The sequence below is a fragment of the Mus caroli genome, chromosome 19 (assembly GCF_900094665.2).
Source record: "Mus caroli chromosome 19, CAROLI_EIJ_v1.1, whole genome shotgun sequence".
NCBI lineage: Eukaryota > Metazoa > Chordata > Mammalia > Rodentia > Muridae > Mus > Mus caroli.
The window spans coordinates 18,968,581-18,991,469 of NC_034588.1; the positions used below are offsets into that span (position 1 = coordinate 18,968,581).

A 22,889-nucleotide genomic window follows, 5' to 3' on the forward strand; every position below is an offset into this window, starting at 1 on the left:
CACACACACACACACAGATGCTAGAAGCTTGAAAAAAAAAATGAAGCATGTTTAGAGGTAAGTGCCATTCTTTAACATTAGACCGTTCTAACTTCGTGTGGGTGGTGTTGGGTAGTGTTTGTTAAAATTTATCTGTGATCTTCACATATGGCCTGGGTTCCAAGAACAGCCAGTTTCTGTGCTTGACTCATATAAAAAAAATCACTGTGAAAGTTACCTGACAATATTTCAGTCTAGCAAATCATAGGTACCAGTAGGAGAAATGGATGGGAACTTAGGAGTGCCACAGTTAAGCTGCTTATAGCGTCACTGTATCTAATTCCCACACTGACTCTGCCAGCTAGGCACTATTCCTATTCCTCTTTAAAAATGCAAAAATGCCACCCAGAGAGGTTGGGTATCTTGTGGAAAGTTACAGTAGTGAGCTGTGGACCTTGGTTCTCATCTAAGCAATCTGACTCTCAGTCTTAACTCTCAGACAAAGGGCTATCCTGCCTGAAGACAAAGAAGACATAGCCATGACAGGGGTAGGGGTGGAGGACATGCTCTGAGCATTGCCTCCATCCCTGATGCTTTGAACATAGTAGTGAGGATATCACGAATAGCATGTAAGTGGGTGGTATTCCCGGAATGGACCAGGTCCAATGGCTGCTACAGAAGAGTGTCCAAACACCTAGCCCTTTAGACCCATTTTGCCGGGCCATGCTAGCTGGAATGCCTCCAGTGGGGTTGGTCGTGGGCATTGGGAGCACACACACTGGTGCATAGCTTTTCCTTTTCACCTGCTTCTGGACCCCTCCATTTATGAATACCACTTGATGGACAAGCCGAACCAACATCCCGCTACTCTGTCTCAGAGCCTGCATCCCAGGGAACCGCTATTAGTTCCACTTGATGAGGTGTGTGTGTGTGTTCCCACACTGTCTCCTTTGCAGCTTTCTTATCAGTTTCTTTTGAATTTTTTCATGTTTGAGATGAACATCTAAAGCAAAGTTTATGAAAATTCTCAAAAGTATTCTATGAAAATATGTGTCCAAACTCCTTGTTTACAGACTTTAGTTTTTAACTGTAGTTTTCAGTTTCTCCTGAAAATGAGTAGAAGAGTTTTGTCTCCTTAATCTTCCCGACTCTCAGCATCCATTTTCCATGGTTTGGTAAGGAATACAGATGGCGGAAGAAGTCTTTACAATCAAAATCTCTTTTAAAATACTTTACATGAATCTGTGAGGACTATTTATAGCTATGGAGTAGTTGGCTGCCTCAATTCTAATATGCTTTTGCAGGAGCTATTTAAACATTCTTGGTTCAGTGTCACATTGGCATAATCACTCCCAGGAGGATTAACATAATATGACTGAACTTCAATCAAAGTGCCTGCTGCTTAAAGATACAGAAAAGCCATTTTGTATAAATTTGGCACAAGTCAGAATGCAGGTTGCCTCAAAGCGCATTGCCACAATCAATAAGCCAAAACAACAAATGGATTCCTGTGTTTCTAGAGGTCTGACATTTGAACTCAGTTACACTAGTGTAGTCAGCTTCTAGGGAGGTTTCTCCCTGGACCCTTCCAACTTCTGGCGGGGCTGCTTGCCTCCTCGATTTCTGGTTGGTTCATCACTCCAGCCACTGCTTCCCTGGCCATGAACCTTCTACACCTTTGTGTTTTAAATTTCTCTCTGCCTTCTCGGAAGTGTGATTGCAGTTAGGGCTTACCCAGGCAACTCAGAAAAATCTCTCAGTCAAGACTCTTACTCCAATCACATCTCCATACCCAGTAGGTTCCAGGATTAGAAACACACACACACACACACACACACACACACACACACACACACTTTAGGGGGGCCTGCCTCTCTTCTCTTTTAAAAATTAATTTTAGTTTTTTATGTGTATAAGTATTTTGCATGCATATATGTCTGTGTACCTACCATTGAGGTCGGAAGAGGGCATTGGATCCCCTGAAACTGGAATTAGAGACAGTCATGAGCTGCCCTGTAGGTTGCTGAGAATCAAACCTGGATTCTCTGGAATTGGAGCCCAAGCCATATCTCCAGCCCCCATCCTCCCTTCTTGAGTTCTAAACATGTCTCATTGAGGGCACCTTAAGAGTCCTTCCTCCTTTGCAGTTTGTCATAGAGAATCATCTGCTCTATTATTTTAAGTCCTCTGCTTTTCTCTTCTAAAAAGGGACTGGGGCTGGAGATGGCAGATGGGTAAGGATTCTGTGACTTCTCAGAAGTCTGTGAAGCTTCTCCTTCGGTGCATCTTTCCAAGGTTTTAGTTAACTATGGGTTCGGTCCAGAAGCATTTCCAAAATTTACATTTGCAGTCTCCTCTGACTCAGTCCATAGAGCTTTGTTGAGGCAATTCCAAGTTTTTTAGGCTCTCAGGGGATTCTTATTAGCCCCAGTCTGGAAACATTGGTTTAGTTCTACCAAGTCCTAAACCAAACCTTGGAAATTGGGTATTCCTTTTTCTGTCTGCTGCTGTGTCATAGTTACACGGTTGAAGTTTTACTGGAAGGGGGAGAAAATAAACAAATAAACAAACAAACAAACAACAGACAGACAGACAACAGCAGTGAGCCTGAAAAATGAACAATCCTGCTGTACAGTATTCAATGAAACAGTTCCCCAGAGGCGACACTTCCAACTCCGAATTAAATAGAGGATGATGACTGTCCGGATTTGGCAATCTGGCAGCTGTCATTAGCTCCTGACCTCGTGGTCTGACGGACCAAGTCAGGTCGCGCCCTGTGCAGCAGGAAAGGCTTTTCCTCTGCCAGAGCAACTTCCTCCAGGGGACCGGGTGGTGGCAGGGCTACTCAAGCCACTCAGCCAGTATATTCTGCAGTAGGGTGGGCTGAGGATTGGTTTTCAGTGTTGCATCTCCGCCCCCTGCAAGCTTCAGCCACTCTAGAGTAGCGTGGCCAGAAGGCGTGACCAGGCCTAGGTATATTTATTCTGGCCTTAGTGTGAGATGCTGGGGCTGCTCCAAGCTCCTAACCAGAACTGCAGACTGGTCTGAAGTCAAGAACACACTGTTTCTGCTGAGAGGGCTACGAATCCAGCTTCCTTGTTGGCCAGGTGGGGGCAGTCGAAGCGCCACGACCCGAGGCTCAGAAAGTTTTGAGTGAGGTGAGGGGCTTGCGGGATATTATTGGTGGGGATATACTGCTATGCCGAGTCAGCTTCATTCTGGAGCGATAAAAGATGTCGAACTCAGCTACTGGATGATAAAGGAAGAGAACAGAGTTCAACCCTGTGTGTGTGTGTGGGGGGGGAGGGTGTTAGGGTGGTAATAGGGGTTCAGCAGCCTGGTTAGACCCGAGAAGATGCAGGCTCAGTTTCGAGTGATGAGGGGCGCAGGCTCAGGTCGACTTTGTCAAGAGGTGACAAAAAAAGCAGTATCAGACTCAGCTGGGATGATGAGGAACACAGACTCAGGCTCAGGCCCGCTGGTTCTCGTGAACTCCCAGGTAGTCATCTGTAGCCGAAGGTCAAGGCGCCACTGGGGAACCCTGGCCGCCGACGGTGTTGGCGGGCGTCCTTCCTGCTGAAGGCAGCTGGAGGCGCTGAGCCTTCGTCTGCAGCTTGTGGTGGGCGGAGCCTCCGCAGGTCTCCTCCCTCTGACAACAGGCCCCGCCCACCCCGCCTTTGACCCGCCTCCCTAGCTCGGGGCCGCCTGCCCAATCCGCAGCACTCTCGGCCCAGCCGAGCCGGCGCTTGTGTGGCCGGAGGCTGATTAGGGGGACCCTAGCGAGCCGCGGCGCCCGCCGGACCGGGGACCTGCGCTGCTCGGGAACGCGCCCTGCCTGCCGCTATTGTCTCGGAGCCGCACAGGCTCGCGCCGCCCGGACGGCGATTCCCCTCCTCTTCCTCCGGGAGGGAAGGATCCAAGAGCGCCAAGCCGGGCTGGCTGGAGGAGGTGGCCGCGAAGGCGGAGGGAGGAGCGTTACTCCCCGGTCCCGACTGCTTCTCCTCCGGCGTAGGTTGCCGCTGAATTCAGAGCGGCAGCGGGGCGCGGGTTCCTGGCCATGGAGAGGAGATCTGCACGCGGGGACTCCAGGAGCTCTGCTCCCGCTCCCGCTCCTCTGGCCATCGCTTAGACACCTGAGTAGACCGACGCCAGGAGGGGGAGGGGAAGGTAAGGCTCCTCTAGTCCCGGGTGCCCAGCCCCGCCTCCTTGGAGGTCCCAAGGGCCCGGAGGGCGCAGACCCGACTTGCGCACCTTGGCGTCCTGGAGGCCTGGCTGTCCCTGTGCTGGCGTTTTTTGCCGAGAAGCACAACATCCTGTGAGTTCCAGCGTCCGCCTTTGCCGGCGCCTTCCCGCCGGGGTTCTCCCAAAGCGCCCCGAGACTCAACCTTCTTCCATGAAAAAAGGGGTTCCTTAGGAATAGAGGTTTGATCCCCTTTTCATCCACTTTGTGTTCCCAGGGAGGGTAACAATGGGTCTTTTAAAGTCGGTGTGAACAGCCCTAAAGTTTCTGGAAAGGCTGCGTGGGGGACGCGGACCGCAGTGAAAGATTGATGGAATGTGCATTGTGGAGCCTTGGCGTCTACAAGAGCACGCTTGTGTAAAGTTTGGGGGGAGTGTGGATCTTTGTCTCCTACTGTTCCCCTGAGTTGGTGTGACCCTGCTCCTTGTGGTAAGGCGCAGCTTCAGAATCTGGGGACCAGTTTTTAGCACAGGACCTCACTCACCACAGTTCCTTGGCAGAGTTGGGAGGTCCTGGCAAAGAATGGGGTTCTCACTGCCCTGAGGTGCTTCACGTAGTACTACTTACTGCCCTCTAGCAATAAAACCAGGCCCCCTGTGGAGCAGAAACATTCTCCTTAAATCCTCCGCTGAAGGTTAGGAGAACAGACTTTTGACACATCGCCTTTCTTCTGCAGTTGGGGTTAAAGGTAGAGTGCCTGTCTTTTAGGAACTTCCTGAACCACACAGTGTGTTGGACTGACTCCCTGGTGCTAGTGACTCGTGTGATGCTACACAGTTGCACATGTTGAAGGCCTGCAGAAGTCTTAAGGGCTCTTACCAGTAAAAAGAAAATGTAGAGGAAGAAGAGGCAGGAGAAGAGTTTCATCAAAGCTTAAGGGAAGTCTGCATTCCCATGGCAACCAGGCATATCTGTTGGAAATGGCCACTAACGCCAAATACAAACAAATTATATATACCCCTAAAGATTAAGAAAAGTTGACCCATTAGCACTGGTCTAGTCTCTATATCCTACTCTGGTGTGTCCCTTCTTGTCTTTCCCTTTGAGTTTGCATTTCTGGGCAAAGCAAACTGTGCACCAGGCATGCTGTTCATTTAGTTAACATGGGACAGCTCGTGATAGTGTCTTCTGCCTTTAAAATGACAATCCTTATTTATGTGTAGGGTGGTGAGTTGGGGCTGGAAATTTATCTCAGACTTTAAGTTCACTCTATCTCATACTGTGTCTGATTTTTGTCCTCACAGAACGGAAAGTTAAGGTTAGAACTCTGAGCCGTCACCTGTTCTCTGTCAGCCTGTGGATGAGAGTAAGCTGAGGCGTGGTGAGTGTGCATCTCTGTGTGTGTGTGTGTTAATGTGTGCGCAAGACATTAGCATCTAAATTCTTCTCTGGGCTTCTAGCAAGTTCTGTGTAGTTGGGATAGCAGGTCCATGGCTAATTGTTTGAGGAAGGTCTCCTCTCTTCGTCTAGCCAATAGCAGGGGGATTTCCTGCAGTGTTATAATCACAGGACAGTTGAATGTGACAGCACCTCAGATATGCTGTAGGGGATGTAGTTAAGCCTGTTGTTACAGATACCAAGAAAATGGGCATAGAGCAGGCTTGTGGACCATGATGAAATTGGAAGGATACCACTTAGTAGCTATGTGTGCCTCTGAGCAAGCTTTTGAAATTGAGATAAATGAGCCATATTTCAGAAAGAGAAAATCATAATCACTATTGAATGGATCACATTTGAAAATGGCTATACACTATAAAGTGCTCTGGAGTATTTATAAGTAATGCACCCATCTATCTATCTGCCAGGGACCCATTAACTGAATACTTAATAAAACCACTCGTCACTTGCCAGACATTCTTGGAAGGACTCTCAGCCTTACTCTGTGGCACTTTCTGTCAGCTGGAGAGGGAAGGGAAGGAGTGGCTGCAGTTGGGGAAGCCAGAGGGCGGGAGATCCCTGTGTGTTTCCATTGACAAAGATGAGTAAGACTGCAGCTGAGGAAATGAGTGTTGCGGGGGACCCAAGCAAACTAGCAATACTAAGATCTTATCAGCGTGTGACTGGGAGACTCACTGTACCCGGGTTTCTTTAGGAGGACAGAGGGAGGGCTCACTGGAGGGTGGGCTGCAGAATCGATTCTGACATTATTTGCTAAATCAGGCAAAATAGAGACTGGAAATTCGTGTAAGAAGTATCATGTTTATTTTTCTTTATTTTATTTTATTTTTTTGAGACAGGGTCTCACTGTGTAGCCAAGGCTGCTCCCACACTGCTAAGCCAGCATGGCTCTCCCTGTTACTGGCCTGCCATTCCACCCAGCAAAACTGAAGGCGGGAAGCCAGGCGTGGATTTGAAAGAAGGTGGCTTTGGCTGTTGAAAACAGTCTGCTGCTGGGCTAATTGCTAAGTTTTTTCATCCGTGAGATTGATGAATATACTGGAGACAACTACGTTTCCAACTGATAGGCAAATTACTGAATTAACACTGCCAACCCAAAGGTATTTTATACTGTAGTTTGAAACAAGCTGTAACTAGATATAAATTATAGCTTAGTCAAGCTGGCTTCCGCCACAGATTTCCATTTATTGGCTCTTGTCAGAATGGAAGCAGGTGTGTGGGCCTGTAGACTGCCTGCTGCTCTGTGATACACCTTTCTTGTCAAGGCATCGGCCCCTCCCCCTCACAGGGAATCTTTTCACTGGCTTTGGCTTGTGACTAGAGGGATGAGCTGTCTGGTACAGGGCATCACTCAAGATGGCCTTGTCTGGGTTTGTCTCTCAAGCCAGCTTCCCTTTTACTCTGCTGTCCCAACAAGGTCAACCTAGGAATCGGGTGGGGGTGGGGCCTCAGCATCTCTGAGACTATGAAAAGTCCGCCCTTACTGTCTCCATTTGTAGAGAGGTATAATTTTCAAATGAGACTGTTGAATGCTTCCTCTCCTAACTGCAGCTGTTGTGGGGTGAAACCTGAAACTGTAAGCAGCGCTCGCTTTAGCTCCCCCACTAGAAATGCACATAAGGTCAGCTGATGTTTTATAAATCTCCGTTGATGGGAATCTAGACTCAGATATTTAAAGCTATAAAGCTAAACATGGCTTTTGTGGGTGAGGTGAATGTGAGCCAGGGTGTTGGACGCTGCTCTCCATGCTAAGTCCTGCCCTGTCGTTCTGAGGGATCCTAGAAATACTGATAAAGTGAGGAAGTGGGGACCCTGAGGGGCTCACTAATTAGGTAAGGTCATGTAGTAAATTAATGGCTGAGCAGGGACAAGAACCCCTTTGTCCTTATTTCCAGACGGCGATTTCCCGCTCCTTCCCTATTTACGCGTTTATTCCACTTTGCTTTCGTTGGCAGTTATCTAAGTGTTTAGTTTTTCACTTGAGCTGAGAAACCCATTGTCCTTAAGTTTAAAAGGCAGACAGACCCATGTCTTTTCGTCTCCCATGTTTATTGTCTATGATATGGAGCACGTAGTAGGGTGATACTTCTGGGAGATTTCTGTCAAATAAGGAACTCTGGGGGGAAATGTTAGCCTTACTTGCATTTTCTGGAAACAGGATGCAAACTTGCAATATTGTAGAAGTGCGGTTTTTTTTTTTCCCCTAAGAAGCGAGTTCCTGGAAACATGCAGACTTCTTTTTCCTCCTTTCTTTGTGAATCACTGGGATAAAATCATAGAGATACTTGGTGTGTTCTTTTGTTTTCTCTTTGCTCCTTTTGAGAAACCTTTAATGCTGGTGGTCATCGAGAACTATGCTCAGCAAGTATTTTATTGCACTTCTAGAGCAGATCAGGCAAGGCACGCAGAGTCAGTTAGATAAATGAGGCACGGAGTCTTTAGTAAAATGCCTCTAGAAAAAGTAAACCAGACCAGAAAATGTACTTACTGTCTCCTTACAAATGAGATCTTTGTCCTATGTGACAAATCTGTTTTGAAATTATTAGTAGATTCCCTCTGTAGACAGATTTGTAATAAGACATTCTTTTCACAAGGTGGAAAAATGGAACTTTTTGTATGAGGCAAACCAGGACTGCTTCTTACTTAGTGTAGACATTAGGTAAAAGTTAAGTTGTATTTAATAAGAATTCTTGCTGTTGTTTGCTGTTGTTCCCTTGGTTGATGTGGTGTCCCATGGAGCTCAGGCTGGCCTTGAACTTGTAATATAGCCAGGGATGACCTTGAACTCCAGACCTGCCTCCTTCCTTCTGGATATGGGAGTTTTATGATAAATAGATGGCTGCTGAGGAGATAGTGTAGCCTTAGCCTTACTGTGTTAAACGGTTTTAGCACTGTGTAGAAATGCTGTTGGGATATTATTGCTGCAAAGACTTGCAATTTAAGACAATCTAGATTGAGCCACCAAGAAAGGAGTTGTCCCTATCGCCTCTGAGTTTGATGAAGGATCTTAAGACACACAACCTACCTCATCACAAATCAGGTGTCTTCTTGGTGGGGTCTGGAGACTGAGTCTCTTGAGTGAACCAGTTATTGATCCAGAAGCTTTTATCTAATTACTGGCTTTCGTTTTGGAGACTGCAGACTTTTACGTTATGATGGTTTCAGCTATGGATTCTCTATTGCTACTCTTTCCCGAGGAATAAATAAATAGTTTTGCAAGTTTGATAAGTAGAAAAAAACAAAACAAAACAAAAAAACCCAACCCCCCCCCCACCACCACTACCAAAACCTGCATTCCATTTCAGAAGAAATGAGAAAAAAAATATCATTGTGGTTTTTGTTTGTTTGTGTGTGTGTGTTATTGTTGTTTTTTTGTTTTTGTTTTGAATGAAAAAGCCAGTGCTATAGAACCAACTTTGTTGACTATGAGGTCATCATATGAAGCTTAAAAACTTGTACCTGTGAAACTTTAATTGCTTAATGGGAATGCATGGCTCACCACTCCCCAGTGATACGCAAATGTAAGTAAGCACTGTTAGTAGGTTGTATTTGAAGGTGGTCTAGCTCATGAGGTGAACTGAAGGCTGTGAAGTCTTCTCTGCAAGGCTCACAGCATCCTTTTACATGCTAACAGCAACTGCTGATTTGCCTGTGTGTGTTTAAGCTCTGCCAGTTTCTTTTTAAAAAAGATTTATTCATTTTATGTATATGAATACACTGTAGCTACCTTCGGACACACCCGAAGAGGCATCAGATCCCTTTACAGATGGTTGTGAGCCACCATGTGGTTGCTGGGAATTGAACTCAGGACCTTTTGGAAGAGCAGTCAGTGCTCTTAACCACTGAGCTATCTCTCCAGCCCCCAGCCAGTCTTTTGTTGTTGTTGATGTTGTTGTTGTTGTACTATGTACTGTAGTTCCTGGTTGACTCACATTATCTCCCTACTGCCCTTAGCACTGAACTTAGAGCTTCTTGACTGGAGGGTCATCTGTGTATGGGTGTGCCCTGTGCGTGTGTGTGGTGTGTGTGTTTGTGTGTATGTGTGTATTTTTACTACCATGTCAATATTGACTGCCATGTCTCAATTCTGAGGCAGAACCCTTGTGTTAAGAGATGGTGTTGTACACCTTTAGTCCCAGGAAAGAGACAGGTGGAATTTGAGGTCACCTGGTCTCCATAGTTAAATTCCAAGCTAGCCAAACTATATAAAAAAGACCCTGTGTCAAAGAACAAACACAAACAAACTGGACTTTGTTCTTGTGTTCTCAGATTAGAAAGTTTCTTGTTGAGGGGAAAGGTGGTAGTATACGTGGGTCCTGGCCCTGTGATTGAATAGCCTAGATCATTTCATCTTGTTCGTCTTTGCTAATCTTTCTTGGTTTGAAAAGTGTCCAGAACGTAGTCTTTATTCTGTGAGTCATGGCATTTCAATGTTAGTTTATCACTAGATTATGACCTTGTGGTGTATCTGTGCCTGGTAGTCAAACACTCCTGTTTCAGCCTCTCCCCCTACCTTTGACTTCTCCCCACATAGCTTCCTGGTGCTTTCTTCTTGAGCAACATTTTAAAGGGTTGTCCCTGGCAGTGTGCAGAGAAGGCAGCCAACCAGTGCAGGCTGCTGGCAGCCCTGCCCTTTCCTGGGTTAATTAAATCAGCCTCCTTCAGGTCAGAGCCCGGCTTTGGGTCTTTCTTTGGAAGGTCAGCTGCAAGGGTTTGACAGGCAGGAGCCTCCATTGTGTGCCTCTGCACTGCCATCTGTCACTGTCAGCAGGTTGGAAGCCTCTCTTGTGTCTTTCTAGCCAATGGGGAAAAAGGGGTTGGGGTGGGGGGATGGCCTAAGGAGTCTTGGAAGGGGTTGGGGCGGAGCTTTCTAAGAGACTTCATGAGGGGAGAGGGAAGGGATTGAGGAAGAGTTTTGGGGTAAAAAACAGCAGCGGAGGGCCGAGATGCAAATGTCCCTTCCCTCTCTTTGTCTGCTTCTTCAGATTGAGGAGCCTTTGAGGTCTCTCTGAAGTAGGAACCGCACTGAGTGCAGTTGTGGATTTTCTTGGCTTTTATTTGGGATTCCTGAATGGGGGCAGCTCTCACTCTGCAGAAAGGCACTAGCAGGCCAGTGGGCTTTGTTAGGTAGGAACACGAAATGGAACAGAAGTGGGACAGTCCGTAAAAGCTGACTGGTTAGCACCTGCCTGAGGCAGGTGACTATTCTATGTGTGCGGCGGCAGCAGAAGGCCCTTCCTTACTCTAAGGGCTCAGATAGACTGCCATCCCCTGTATTTAGGGGATTTTTTTTTTTTTTTGTTTTGAGTTCTTTTTCTTTGTTTTATTTACAATTTGATTATGTGGCAGTGGATCCAGTTTGGTCTGGTCTGGTCTCTTGGTCCGATTGCAGGAGCTCATTCTAGAAGAAAGCCATTCGTAATTGACAGTTCCACAGTCCCCGCCCCCACCCCACCCCCCAGGCCTGTGGCCACTGCTTCCTTTTGCTTTTCTTTCTTTCTTTTTTTTTTTTTTAAGATTTATTTATTATATGTAAGTACACTGTAGCTGTCTTCAGACACTCCAGAAGAGGGCGCCAGATCTTGATACGGATGGTTGCGAGCCACCATGTGGTTGCTGGGATTTGAACTCTGGACCTTCGGAAGAGCAGTCGGGTGCTCTTACCCACTGAGCCATCTCACCAGCCCTTGCTTTTATTTCTGCTTGGGCCTGAGAGGTGTTAGCTTTTGCCTTTGCTGCCTCGGCCCCTCAGGCTATATAGCCAGGCTGTGTTTTTCCTAACTCTGATGGATACCTTTGGTTTCTTTCAGCTGTTGAGGACTTTAGAGTCTGCCACCCACTGCTTCTTATGGACTTGGTTAGCAGAATTGAAAGGGAAGCACTCTTCAGAATATTTATTGCCAGCCATATGCCTCGTACAATGTGAAGGGCAGGAAGGAACATAACAATTAATTCAATAATAATTACTTACAATAATAGGAATATTCACTTGACTGGCTTTTGGTCTCAGACATTTGTAAATATTCCAATTTTGGTTTTTGAGAGACAGGGTTTCTCTGTGTAGCCCTGGCTGTCCTGAAACTCACTCTTTAGACCAGACTGGCCTCGAACTCAGGTCTGTCTGCCTCTGCCTTCCCAGAGCTGGGAAGGCCTGTGACACCTCTGCCTGGCTAATCATTCATTTCTTAATCCCTGTCCTTTCCTATGTCGGAGGAGGCTTGTACTTAGGGCTTCTCTGTTCTTGCACCTGGGAAAGTTGGCTTGGGTACATGGTGTGTCATGAAAGTGAAACAGATTCAATGTAGATAAAGTGGTTGCAGTGAAATCAGCCAAGATTTCAAAGCCAGCCGGTTTCAGGGAAAGTGACATCCCCTGATCATGAGACTGAAAGGAAAAAGAGACTTGATGTCCTGATGGAGGGTGTGCCCTGTAGCAACAGGGCACATGGACTGGTGTGCTTATTCAAATCTCAGCTCTGAGTGAAAGGGCCTGGTGCTCTCTCAACCTGCTGCTCCTGTAGCCATTATATGTACAGACATCGGATTCATGCTGAATTCTGCACAGTGGTTATTTTAGGAAAACACATGTTATACTATAGGAATACAGTGTATAGTATTCTATTTTTCCCTGAAACACACACACACACACACATTCACACACACACACACACACACACACACACACACACACAAAACTTCTCAACCTCTCTTTGTCCCACAGAAATCTATATGTGTTTAAGTACACAATTTACTTGACAACGATCATATTTAAATATATACTTGGAAGTTTGAAATCTTTAAGGGCCTAAAAAGTCCCCAGGTGTTAAGGTTATTTCTCATTGAGCAGTTTTGTGTGTTCCAGCCCCTACCCATTCTTTAGCAGCAGACACAGTCTCTATGTAAAGAAGACCTATGAGACACCTAACATTATCTCTTTAAGCCAAACCAAACTACCAACCTGGAAGTCACTTTTCTATTATTCTCTGTTGGGTCTCTCTAGAGTCTTAATCAACAATTCAAAGCAGCTAGGAGCTAATGGTTTGATTGGGTCAGAAGTTCAGATTTATTATATTTTGTATTCTGTGTTTTCATAGCTTGTGTACCCCCTTTTTTCTGGAATAGTTTACTTTTTATTGCATGTTTTTACTTTTTTAGATACAATAACGATCACATTGTAAAGATTTTCTAAAATCATAACAGGACAGAATGTTAGCTTAGCCAAATTTTAACCAGTTGGACAGAAATTCTTAGAAGCAAAGATTGTTGATTATTCTGTTGGTTCTTTCAAAAATTACCACCTTGCTAAGAAGCCTTTGATTAGATTATGCTGGTGTCTTGGCTGTTTCTACTAGCCTGAATTTGTCATTTAAAAATAGATCCTCATATGAAAGTGTATAAACAAAGCACTCTTACTGAGTGTTCCCTATGATTGGGAGCTGTGTGTGTCTGATGAAGCACAGTGCACAGTGCGGGCCTCTGCAGTGGGTGGTGGGGCTGGCTCATTTGGAAAACTGATGCTTCAGAAGAGGACCGAGTGTCCTCCATCACTCTGTAAGTAATAATCACCCGTGGTGTGCATCTGGCGTCTCCACATACAGGGGACTCTCCCTCTCATCCGGCCCATCATTTTCTGTCAGCAGTATAGAGAGGAAGGTTTCCCATTATACTGTGTGGTGGAAACCATTATGGCACACTGTGAAAGGGTAAGGTTAGCCAGCCAGTTTGCCACCCTCTCTGTAGGATTCCTGCTTATAGATGTGACTCAGCCTCTGTCAGAATGCAGGCTAGAACTGTATTGTGTAATAGGATGAGAGTTCAATTCCCAGCAACCACGTCTGTCTGTACCTCCAGTTCCAGGGGACCCGATGGCCTCACACCGATGTACAGACAGGCAAAACACCAGTGAACATCAAATAAAAGTAAAATTCAAAGCTATTGAAGGCATAAATGGAAAATTCCTGTGGGAGTGGGTAGGGAGAAAGGGTGTGGAGAAGAGCAGCTTGGCGTGAGAGAGGAGGGATGAGGAGAGAAACCCAGAAATCTGTAGTTTAACAGATTCTTTGGGACTATAACACACAATTAGACAGATTTTCACCCATTCTATTTTCCTTCCACCATGTGTGTGTGCATGTGTATATATACAGAGTAAATATATGCCCTATTATACTTGGAGCACACACACACACACACACACACACCACCTCTCCTAGCATTTATGATGGACTTCTTTGCAGGAATTTGTAGACTACAACAACCACATATTGAACACCTACTGTCTATGAGGTCCTGTGAAAACACCAAGGGGAAAGAGATGGATAATTACATAAATTAGTCAAAGGATAAGGGTCAAAGCCAGACTCTAAACAGTATAGGAAGAGCTTAGAGGCTCTTGAGTTGGCCTCTTAGACAAGACAGTTTTCAATTCTTTAAAACCCCAAACCAGTCCTTTTCTAAGCCCCAGCCCTTCTTAAAGGTTAAAACTCACAACTCCCTTTAACATTATCATCATTAGAAGAAAATAATTGCTTTCTGCGATAACTGGCTGTACGTATACCACACATATTAACCTGTGGCTCTTGAGCTGTCTGTGTTCCCCAGCCTTGCTGTTATTTGGGGCATGCACATGGCTGTTTCCCAAGAAAAATATTTTATTTAAATTACAGTGAGGTTTTAGGGCTGTTTTTTCGGGGGGGGGGAATGGGTGATGAGGGACTGAAAATTGAAAAAAAATTACATTGCATACTTCTTTGAATGCTATTTTTCCTAATGTTTATCAGCATTTGTATGTCAGGCTTTTATAGTCTTAGAAATTGCTTGAGTTATCTGCCTTAAATATTTACTTATATTGCTCATGTAAGTATTCCTAATTATTTGCTTGTTGGTTTATATCCAAGTCTGTTAAGCTAATATTTTTATGTCATCAGGTATATATTCATAAGATAATTGTTTCAGGAGGCTGGGCAAGACGGCTCAGTGTTTTAAGAGCACTGACTACTCTTCCAGGGGACCCGGGTTCAATTCCCAGCACCCATATGGTAGCTCACAACTGTCTGGAACTCCAGGATGTGACATCCTCTCATAGCCGTACATGCAGACAAAATACCAGTTGGACATAAAAATAAGTAAATTAAAAAAAAAGATAATTGTTTCAAGGGTTTCCGAAGTAGAATCAAAGACTCAAAATTATGCTTTAAAAACCGTGGAATGCTTTTCTAATCGCTACATGAACAACTTGGGCATTCCCATTGTGGCTGGCTTGTTTATTCCAAGGGGCAGTGCCATGCCAAATCAGTCATTAAAGTATATATAAAATATGGATGAGTCCATTCTTTGTAATCTGATTTTCACTACAAGAGTGACCTTTAAGTACTGACTGGTGATGCCAGCTCACACCATTGCAGTGAAACATGAACCCCCAGTAAAACCCAGACAGTGCCTGCTGCTCACACTGAAGCTGGGACACCGGAGAAGACACCAGTGCCCTTCCGCACTGCTGGAGTTCCGGGCTTAAGCAGCTATTGTTGAGAGCTCAGGAGGGAGGCTGAACAACACATTGGCGGTATTTCCTGGGTGAAGGTTACCTTTTTCCTGCAAACAAAGGATTTAAAGTGAGTTTGGAAGCTAGATGTCTTGAGGATGCCGCCTCTCTTTTGTCTGACCTTCATGGTTTCTGCCACAGCCCTCTAATGACCCGCTCTAATGGCGGGAGCGCTGCAGCTTTCTGAATTTGTGACACATCTTTTTTCATGAATAATTTAAATCTTTAAGTGACAATCGATATATTTTTTTGAAGTGATGTATTCGTAGTGCGGTCTCTAAAGTCAGTGTTAAATGTTACATGAAACCTGAAGGAGGCATGTGTCTGTTTTACAATTTTAACGGTTTTCATGCACTGAAAATAAGTTATTTTTTGTTTATCCTAAAATATGGTGGAAGTACTATTTTACTTTCAAGGACAGGAACTGTGGCTTGCAGAGTGTGTAGTTTTCAGCCAGGAGTCTAATGGATTCAGGAGGACTCATTTATGGCAGATGCCTTCTAAATTTTCATGTTAAGTTGCCCTTTTGTGACATCAAGGACACGTTATTGTTATTTCCAATGGATTGGTGGCTCCCTGGAACCTCTCTGCTTCTCATTTTTCTGTGTGTGGCTACATCTGGTGCGATACATTATCTCCCGAAAAGGCCCTTCAGTCTGATGAATAACACCAGCCCTTCTCACCCTGAGACAATGAAGCAGACAGATTGCAGCTCAAGGGGCAATTTCCCCCACCCCCTTCCACAGCAGATCATGACAGTTGTGTCCCCCTCCCAGCGAGGCTGGCCCCAGGAACATCCCCTCTACCCCCTTCTCTGCTAATGGACAGCTTTCCTTTGTCACACTGCTTGGCTATGCCCATTGTTTGGGCCTGCTGCTTAGTACACGGGGCAGCTTTCCTCAATAGCACCTTGGATGGTGGTGTTTTTTTCTTTGTCTGAAGGGTAAGCTTCATTTAAATAATGACCTCAAGTTTCATCTAAACAAAGGCTTTTATTAGCATCAAGCCTCATGGATCTAGTCATTTTGACAGACACACTAACTCAAGACAATGGTCTTTGCCTCATGTAAACTCATGATCAATTCCTGCTTAGACTTTCTCTTAGGTCCCCATTCATTTCCATGTCATTTGGGTCCTGGAAGTACTTATTTGTGGACCAGTTTATGTTTAATGGGTTTGCTGATTGTTTAGAGCAATTTGGAAGCTCACTGGACCACTAGATTCTTGTTCTTTATTTTGTAGCAGATGGGGAATTTACTGGGAGGCTATTAGTTAAAGTCAGGTGACCTGGGGTGCTCTGGTTGTTAAGGGAGGGATATAATGGATGTCATTTTTTTTCTGAAACTGTTGAGTGCATCATAGTTATCAACAGTCACTGTAGTAAGGCATTATGGTGGAGCTAGCTGCCTCTTCTCTCCCTCCTTCCCTCCCTCCCTCCCTCCCTCCCTCCCTCTCTCCCCACCTTCCTTATTCTTTCCCTATCCTCTCTCTACTAAATCAACAGCTTCACTCAAAACTTGTTCTTCCTAGGGCTGACTATGATGAGCACCAAGAGGAGGAGGGCCTTCATGTGTATCAGTTTTTTAGCTCAAGATGAGTCACACATCGGTAGTCCAGTGAACTTATTCATGGGAAATTCCAGAAATTCACATACTGTCTGAGGCCAGTTGGGTTTTGTTATGCCCTTGCAAACTGCCCGGATGTTAGTGTAAAAGAATCATTGGAACTTTGACTATTTTAGGATTTAAGAAAAGAAAAAAAAACCTTTAGATTCTTTTTTACCTTCATGTTTGGTTGATGTTGGAGATGGATGGGAAGACATGGCCTACTGTAGTTCGTGTTGACTTTGAACTTGCTATGTGGCTGTGGTTAGCACTGGAGTCCTGATCCTCTCGCCTCCACCTTCCAAATGCTGGATTATAGGCACATGTCACCACACCAGGCTAAACATGCATACGGAGTGCATTCAAAGTCTGTATGTAAGTAAGGTTATGGGAAGAAATGGTTAAACTGCTTAACCACGAGATAGCCCCAGTCGGGGAATTGAACATCCAGACTTGAATGCCTGCCTGTTGGAACTTCCTAGGGTATCTGTTGGGTTCTCATGGGATACATGGTCTTGTAATTTCAGTTTAAAGAGTTTAGGGTTGTGAGGCTCAAAGTGTGGTCACTTGTTTCAGTGTCACCAGAGTGTGTTTTATAGACACATATTTTTCTTTTCTTTTTGAGATTATAATGTAATACGCCATTTGCCGCTTCCTTTCAAAGTATGTGTTTTAAATATGTAAATCCAGAGTCCTCTTTGCAGTAGTTGGGCCTGAATCGCGTAAAAAAAAGAGCCCAGGAATCTCCATTTCTCTCAGGCTTTTTTTAATGCTTATTATCCATTCTGAAAAACTCTGAACAGTTGGCAGGAGCAGGTGGCTCCAGGTGCTCATTAGAGTCCCTTGGGAATGTTAATTTTCCAGCAGCTTTGACCCAGCCTCACCACCCTAACTGAATTGTTCTAGAGCAGCAGCCAGGGAGCCCTGGGAGGCTGTAGGATGCGATTATGTGCTTTGCAGTGGAGTGGAGTGGAGAGGCAGTGTCCTTAGAACTAGACAACCTAACACTGAAGGTGGCGGCACCCAGTTAACTGACTTGGTATTTTCCGTCAGTGTCAGGCTGAGGTGGGAATGGAGAAGGGTGCTAATGGTGTGGAGCTGCTGCTCAGGGCACTGAAGAATTCCTGAAAAAGGATGGTGCTGATGGTCATACAACTTTACAAATATAATTAATGTCACTGGATAAAAAAAAATAAGAGATTTATGCTTGTCTTAGCACATTACGTGTTTGACAGCTGGGATGTGACTTAAGGGTAGAGTGCTTGCCATGAGTATACAAGGTACTTGATCCCCAGCACTGAAAATGTTTTTCAGGGATCATGCCTCTAATCCCAGTATTTGGGAGGCTGAGGCAGGAGCATTGTCATGCCTTTGAGGCTAGACCCTGTCACAAAACAAAAGTCTTAATGCTATTATTCCATTGTACACGTTCAAACCTTCTTTCCCTTTTCACAGCGACAGGGTATCATGTATGCCGCTGGTTCCAGGGGCCACTCCCCTGCTTTCCTGCAACCTCAAAACGGAAACGGCCACCGCTCACCTGGTTATGTTCCCGGGAAGGTGGTTCCCTTACGTCCTGCTCCTCCTCCAAAGAACCACGCCTCAGCCAAACTGACCTCCAGGAGCCAAGACGCCCCAGCGACCTTTGCTTTCTCCCCCGAGGAGCAGCGGACTCCGAGCGAGAACCGAAAGCGGAAGAGACACAAGAACACCTTCATCTGCTTCGCCATAACCAGCTTCTCGTTCTTTGTGGCGCTTGCAGTCATTTTGGGAATATCCTCAAAATATGCTCCAGATGGTATGTGCTCCTGCATGGGAATGGGAATGGAGTATGTGTGCTGTGCGCACATATGTAGAGAAAGCATAGTCCAAAAGAAGAGCTGAGGGGAGAACGTAGCACACGTTAAAGAAAAAGGCCTTGGTTGCCGAGACTGGCTGTAGCTACTTAATGCAAAGGTAGGATGAGGTGTGACTTCTTACGAATGACAGCAGTTGTTTGAGGAGTCTGTGGGAAATTGTAAATGAGAAGGCTTGTCTTTCTTTCTGTTATTTTCCCCCCTCCACTGTGTCTCAGGGCTCAAGTTGTTCTTGGGTCATCTCTGTAAATGTTCTTTACAAATCCCCATGGGAGTGCAGGATGGTACTTGGTGGGAGCTGGGAGTCTTAGATCACAAAAACTTTATTTAGTTATCCATATAGTCATAAAATGGATGTGACTAAAGATCTTGTTTAGTGCTTTGAAACAGGCGTGATAAACAGTACAAAAGAAAGTTGTTAATACTTTTGAGCTATGGAATGTATCCTTAAACCTGCCCCCAGGTGTGTGAGTTGATACATTTGTCCAGTCTAACCATTCTGTTCATAGCTGAAGACCACAGAGGGACCTTTAATTCCTTAAATGATATTTGCTTATCAAGACACCAGGCCAGAAACTTAATGATCAACGCTGAGGAGATAATTCAGTGGGTGAGGATCCGAGTTTAGTTCCCACAACCTGTGTGGGGTACATCACAGCCACCAGGAACTCTAGGGGCTCCAACACCCTCTTCTGCTTCCCTTGGACACACCTGCCATGCATTTACAAATAGATCTGAGTAAAAATTTAAAGAAAAGATCTTTAAAAAGAAGACAAAACCAAAACTGGGTGTGGTGGCGTATGCTTTGTAATCCCAGGGCTGGACAGGTGGCACCAGGAGGACTCCTGAGTCTGACTGGGGGCTGACTGACTCTGGGTTGCTGGCTTGTCTCCACACACATGGGTCCCTCACTCTCCACTCCTCAAACACACACACACAATACACATATGCACACATACACAGAGAGAGAGATAGAGAGAGAGACAGAGATGGAGGGAAGAAGGGAGGAGGGAGGAAGAGAGTAAATAAATATGTGTGTGTGTGTGTGCGCATGTATTTTGGAGAAACTTGTTGCCTGTCATATTCAATATGTTTTCAGCCAACAGTGGCTTCATAGAAGTGCTTATGGAACATTCTAAAACTCAGAGTCCCTGGGGCTATGAGGTAGTGTACTGTCTGGTCCACTATTACAAGAGAGTTGAGCACCTCTTTGTCTTTTGTCTTTTTTTCACAAAGTCTATGACAGATTTCTGAGTAGACACCTCCGTAACTGGATACAACAGTGAAGCAACTGAGGCCCCTTTGGCCTTTTATAAAACTTTCAAGTATTATTTTATTTTGGTTTTCAGGGACCTTTAAGGATTTTGTAAATTTTAAGGTCCCGGAGGAAGTAGTTACTGACATTTCTAAGAGTATACACAGGAGTAAGAGAGATGAGCCTTCCCACTTCTTTGTTGACTGAGCCAGTTGGCCACACCATGAATTTATTTGATTCCCCTTACATGGAGGGCTGAATTTCTACTCCCAGTTCCAAACATAATAACCAAGTTCTGATTCACATTTTCCAAATAATCTTCAGGAGAGGGAGGCCAGGCTAATGGGAAATCAGAACTGAAGTCTGTGGCTTTCCTTGGAATTTTCTTAGTCCATCTGAACCACTGGGCTGCAGAGATGGTTCCTTGAGTTGGTGTTCTTCAGTTTCACTTGTTGGCCATCCAAGGGCAAATGATTGCTGGAAGCCTCTCGTGTGCTGAAAGGTTTTATGGTCAGCCTCATGTGGTTTTTGCTGTTATAAATGTGCTTACTCCACCGTTGGGCTAGCCTGGAAGATGGGGTTGGCTGAGTTGATTTTTTTTTTTTAAATCAACATCATACATTTTCTGCTCATCATACAGTTTCTCATATAACTATATTTTATTGGAATTCCTTCCAATACAAAATTATATTTATATTTAGGAATGATGGTTCTAATGAAGTATGCTCTCTAGGAGTTGATTTCAAGCAATTAAGAGAATACACATAACCATTAGAGTGGACTTTGTGTCTCCACAGACTGGAATTCCTTCTCAGTAGCTTGTGACATGGTGGGACACACATTATCTAACGTCATGGAGAATTCCTGCTGTAGGTTTATGAAAGAACTGGGAGCTGGAAGAAAAGTTGTTTTATTTTTTGGTAGTCCCAGTGAGCAATCCTGGGCTTTATGGTAAGCAAGATTCTGCCAGTGAGGCGCACCATCAGCCCCGAGGATACTGCCTTTAGTATAATAATGATCACCGAATACTGTGAAGAGTTAAAGACTCTTTATGAATCTGGTATGAGAAGAACAATCCCATTAAACAGATACCAAGGCCTTAGTGATACTTATGTAATTCTAGTTGCTCCCACTTCAGAGTGATAACATTAGTGATAATATAAGGTGCTTAGAAACAGGAAGGTGACAACATTGGGGGAACAGGTTCAGAATGCACGTTTAGAATGCTCTTCTACTTTACCAGTGTTCTCCTTTCACACAGGCGCCTAAACGCAGTATGTCTTCTCATTGGCCTAAGCATATGTCACTCATCCCTTAATTTAAATACAGGAGCCTAATTTAAACATAGGCGATGTGAGTAACAATTGGACCAGGATAGGGGAGATACATATGTTTCTTCTATTCTTTTCAAAATAGGTATTTTTATTATTTTTATGAATATGTGTGTTCGTGTATCTGTGTGAGTGCATGTCACCTGTGTGGGTTGATCACAGAGACCAGTAGAGGATATTGGATCCCTTGGGGAACTGTCCTTACAGGCACTTGAGAGCTAGAAGTGGGGGTGGGAACCACACTCAGGTCCTTTGTAAGAGCTCTTATTACTCTTAAGCATTGCTCATTGTTCTGTCTCCAGCCCCAACATTTCTTGTATTCTTATCTCCTCTTCATGCTTCTTTGATTTACATATTGTCATCCTTTGGGCTCTGAGTCTGGGACGCTGCCTCAGGAACTCCAGCTTTCTCTTCCTTTGTCCAAGGATACTTGCACCTAAATTAAGGGCCACATAATTTATCATTTAATTATTCCATACATGATGGCTTTTTCCCCCAAGCTAATTTATAGCCTTGAAGGAATATGTCCCGTCCATCCCCCTGACCTCCCCTTGTCCCCCGTCCCTTCTATACTTTACAAAAATTCATAGTATCTTTTACAGAGTGTAGAAATGACCTTCGACAAATTTGAGTTATTAGTAGATCAAAAGTGAGGCTGGGATTGTTCTTTCCCCTATAAGTATTTCCTACACAAACAGCTGTCATTTTATTCTCTTCTATTTGAGAGGCAAGTTGCAATTCGGTTAAAGGAAGATTATAAGTAGCGGACCTCATTTCTTCATGTGGCACTTCCATGACACTTGGCTTGCTAAGTGACGTTCGTGGTGGCTTCTACCCTTTGTTTCCTCACCTCTGCAAGACGGGAAGTCATGGCTTGGGCCGCTCGCATTCTGCAGTTGTGTTGGGAAAGTGTGCATGTGGTGAAAGAGGTGCTGTTGCTGCCTCCTTTCTGATTCAGTGCATTTAGGAAGGAACTTGTGAATATATAACACTCATGTTAGAAATTTCTACAATTTCTGTTTCTATTAGTCAAAGTGTTGAGAGAGAGAGAGAGAGACAGACAGAGAGAGAGAGACAGAGAGAGAGAGAGAGAAGAGAAAGAAAGAAAGAGACAGACAGAGACAGAGACAAATAGAGAGAGACAGAGACAAAGGGAGAAAGAAAGACAGACAGAGAGACAGACAGACAGACAGAGATGAGAGACAGAGGGGGTAGGGATGGGAATCAAACCCAGGACCTCAGGCATGACAAAGCTAGTACTATACCAATGAGTTACATTGCCAGCTTATTATTTTCTCTTCAAAAACTTCTTTATAGTGTGGTTTCAAGAGAAACTGATAATTACTGTTGTTTATTTCCAAAGTGGGTAGTCAGGGGAACTTCATTTTTATCTTGTGAAGTTTGACCTGAACCAGGTGCTGGTGATTTAATTTTTTTGCTAATATTTATTTTCAATTTTAGAATATTTAAAAAATATTTTAATATTTAAAATATCTAATGTCTGATATAATTAATAGTTAATATAAATATTAAATATATTCAGTATGTTTATTTTAAAGATATGTTGAAGTAAAAAATTGATACCTCTTGTGTTTGGGAAGGGGCGCCATTCCCGGTGCAGGAAGTCCCTGGCTCTGCGCCTTCCATGCAGATCTGTGTTCTGGGACAGGGATTCCTGGGCGTGGCCGG

At 44.6% G+C, this 22,889-nt stretch overlaps 1 protein-coding gene across 5 annotated transcripts in view; it reads left to right on the plus strand.

Moving 5' to 3' along the window:
• Positions 1 to 2,996: 2,996 nt before the first annotated feature.
• The window catches only part of Cemip2 (cell migration inducing hyaluronidase 2), a 77,335-nt gene continuing 57,442 nt past the window's right edge, over positions 2,997 to 22,889 (plus strand). Inside the window, exons 1-2 of one of the 5 annotated variants that reach the window (XM_029472483.1) lie at positions 2,997 to 3,137; positions 18,214 to 18,556. In XM_029472483.1, coding sequence (XP_029328343.1) covers positions 18,226 to 18,556 — 331 coding nt within the window. In that variant the 5' untranslated portion in view covers positions 2,997 to 3,137; positions 18,214 to 18,225. Of the gene's footprint in view, positions 3,138 to 3,699; positions 4,147 to 4,166; positions 5,541 to 10,334; positions 10,389 to 18,213; positions 18,557 to 22,889 lie in introns of those variants that run through there. The other 4 variants (XM_029472484.1, XM_021151644.2, XM_029472482.1 and 1 more) reach the window with 4 other exon arrangements.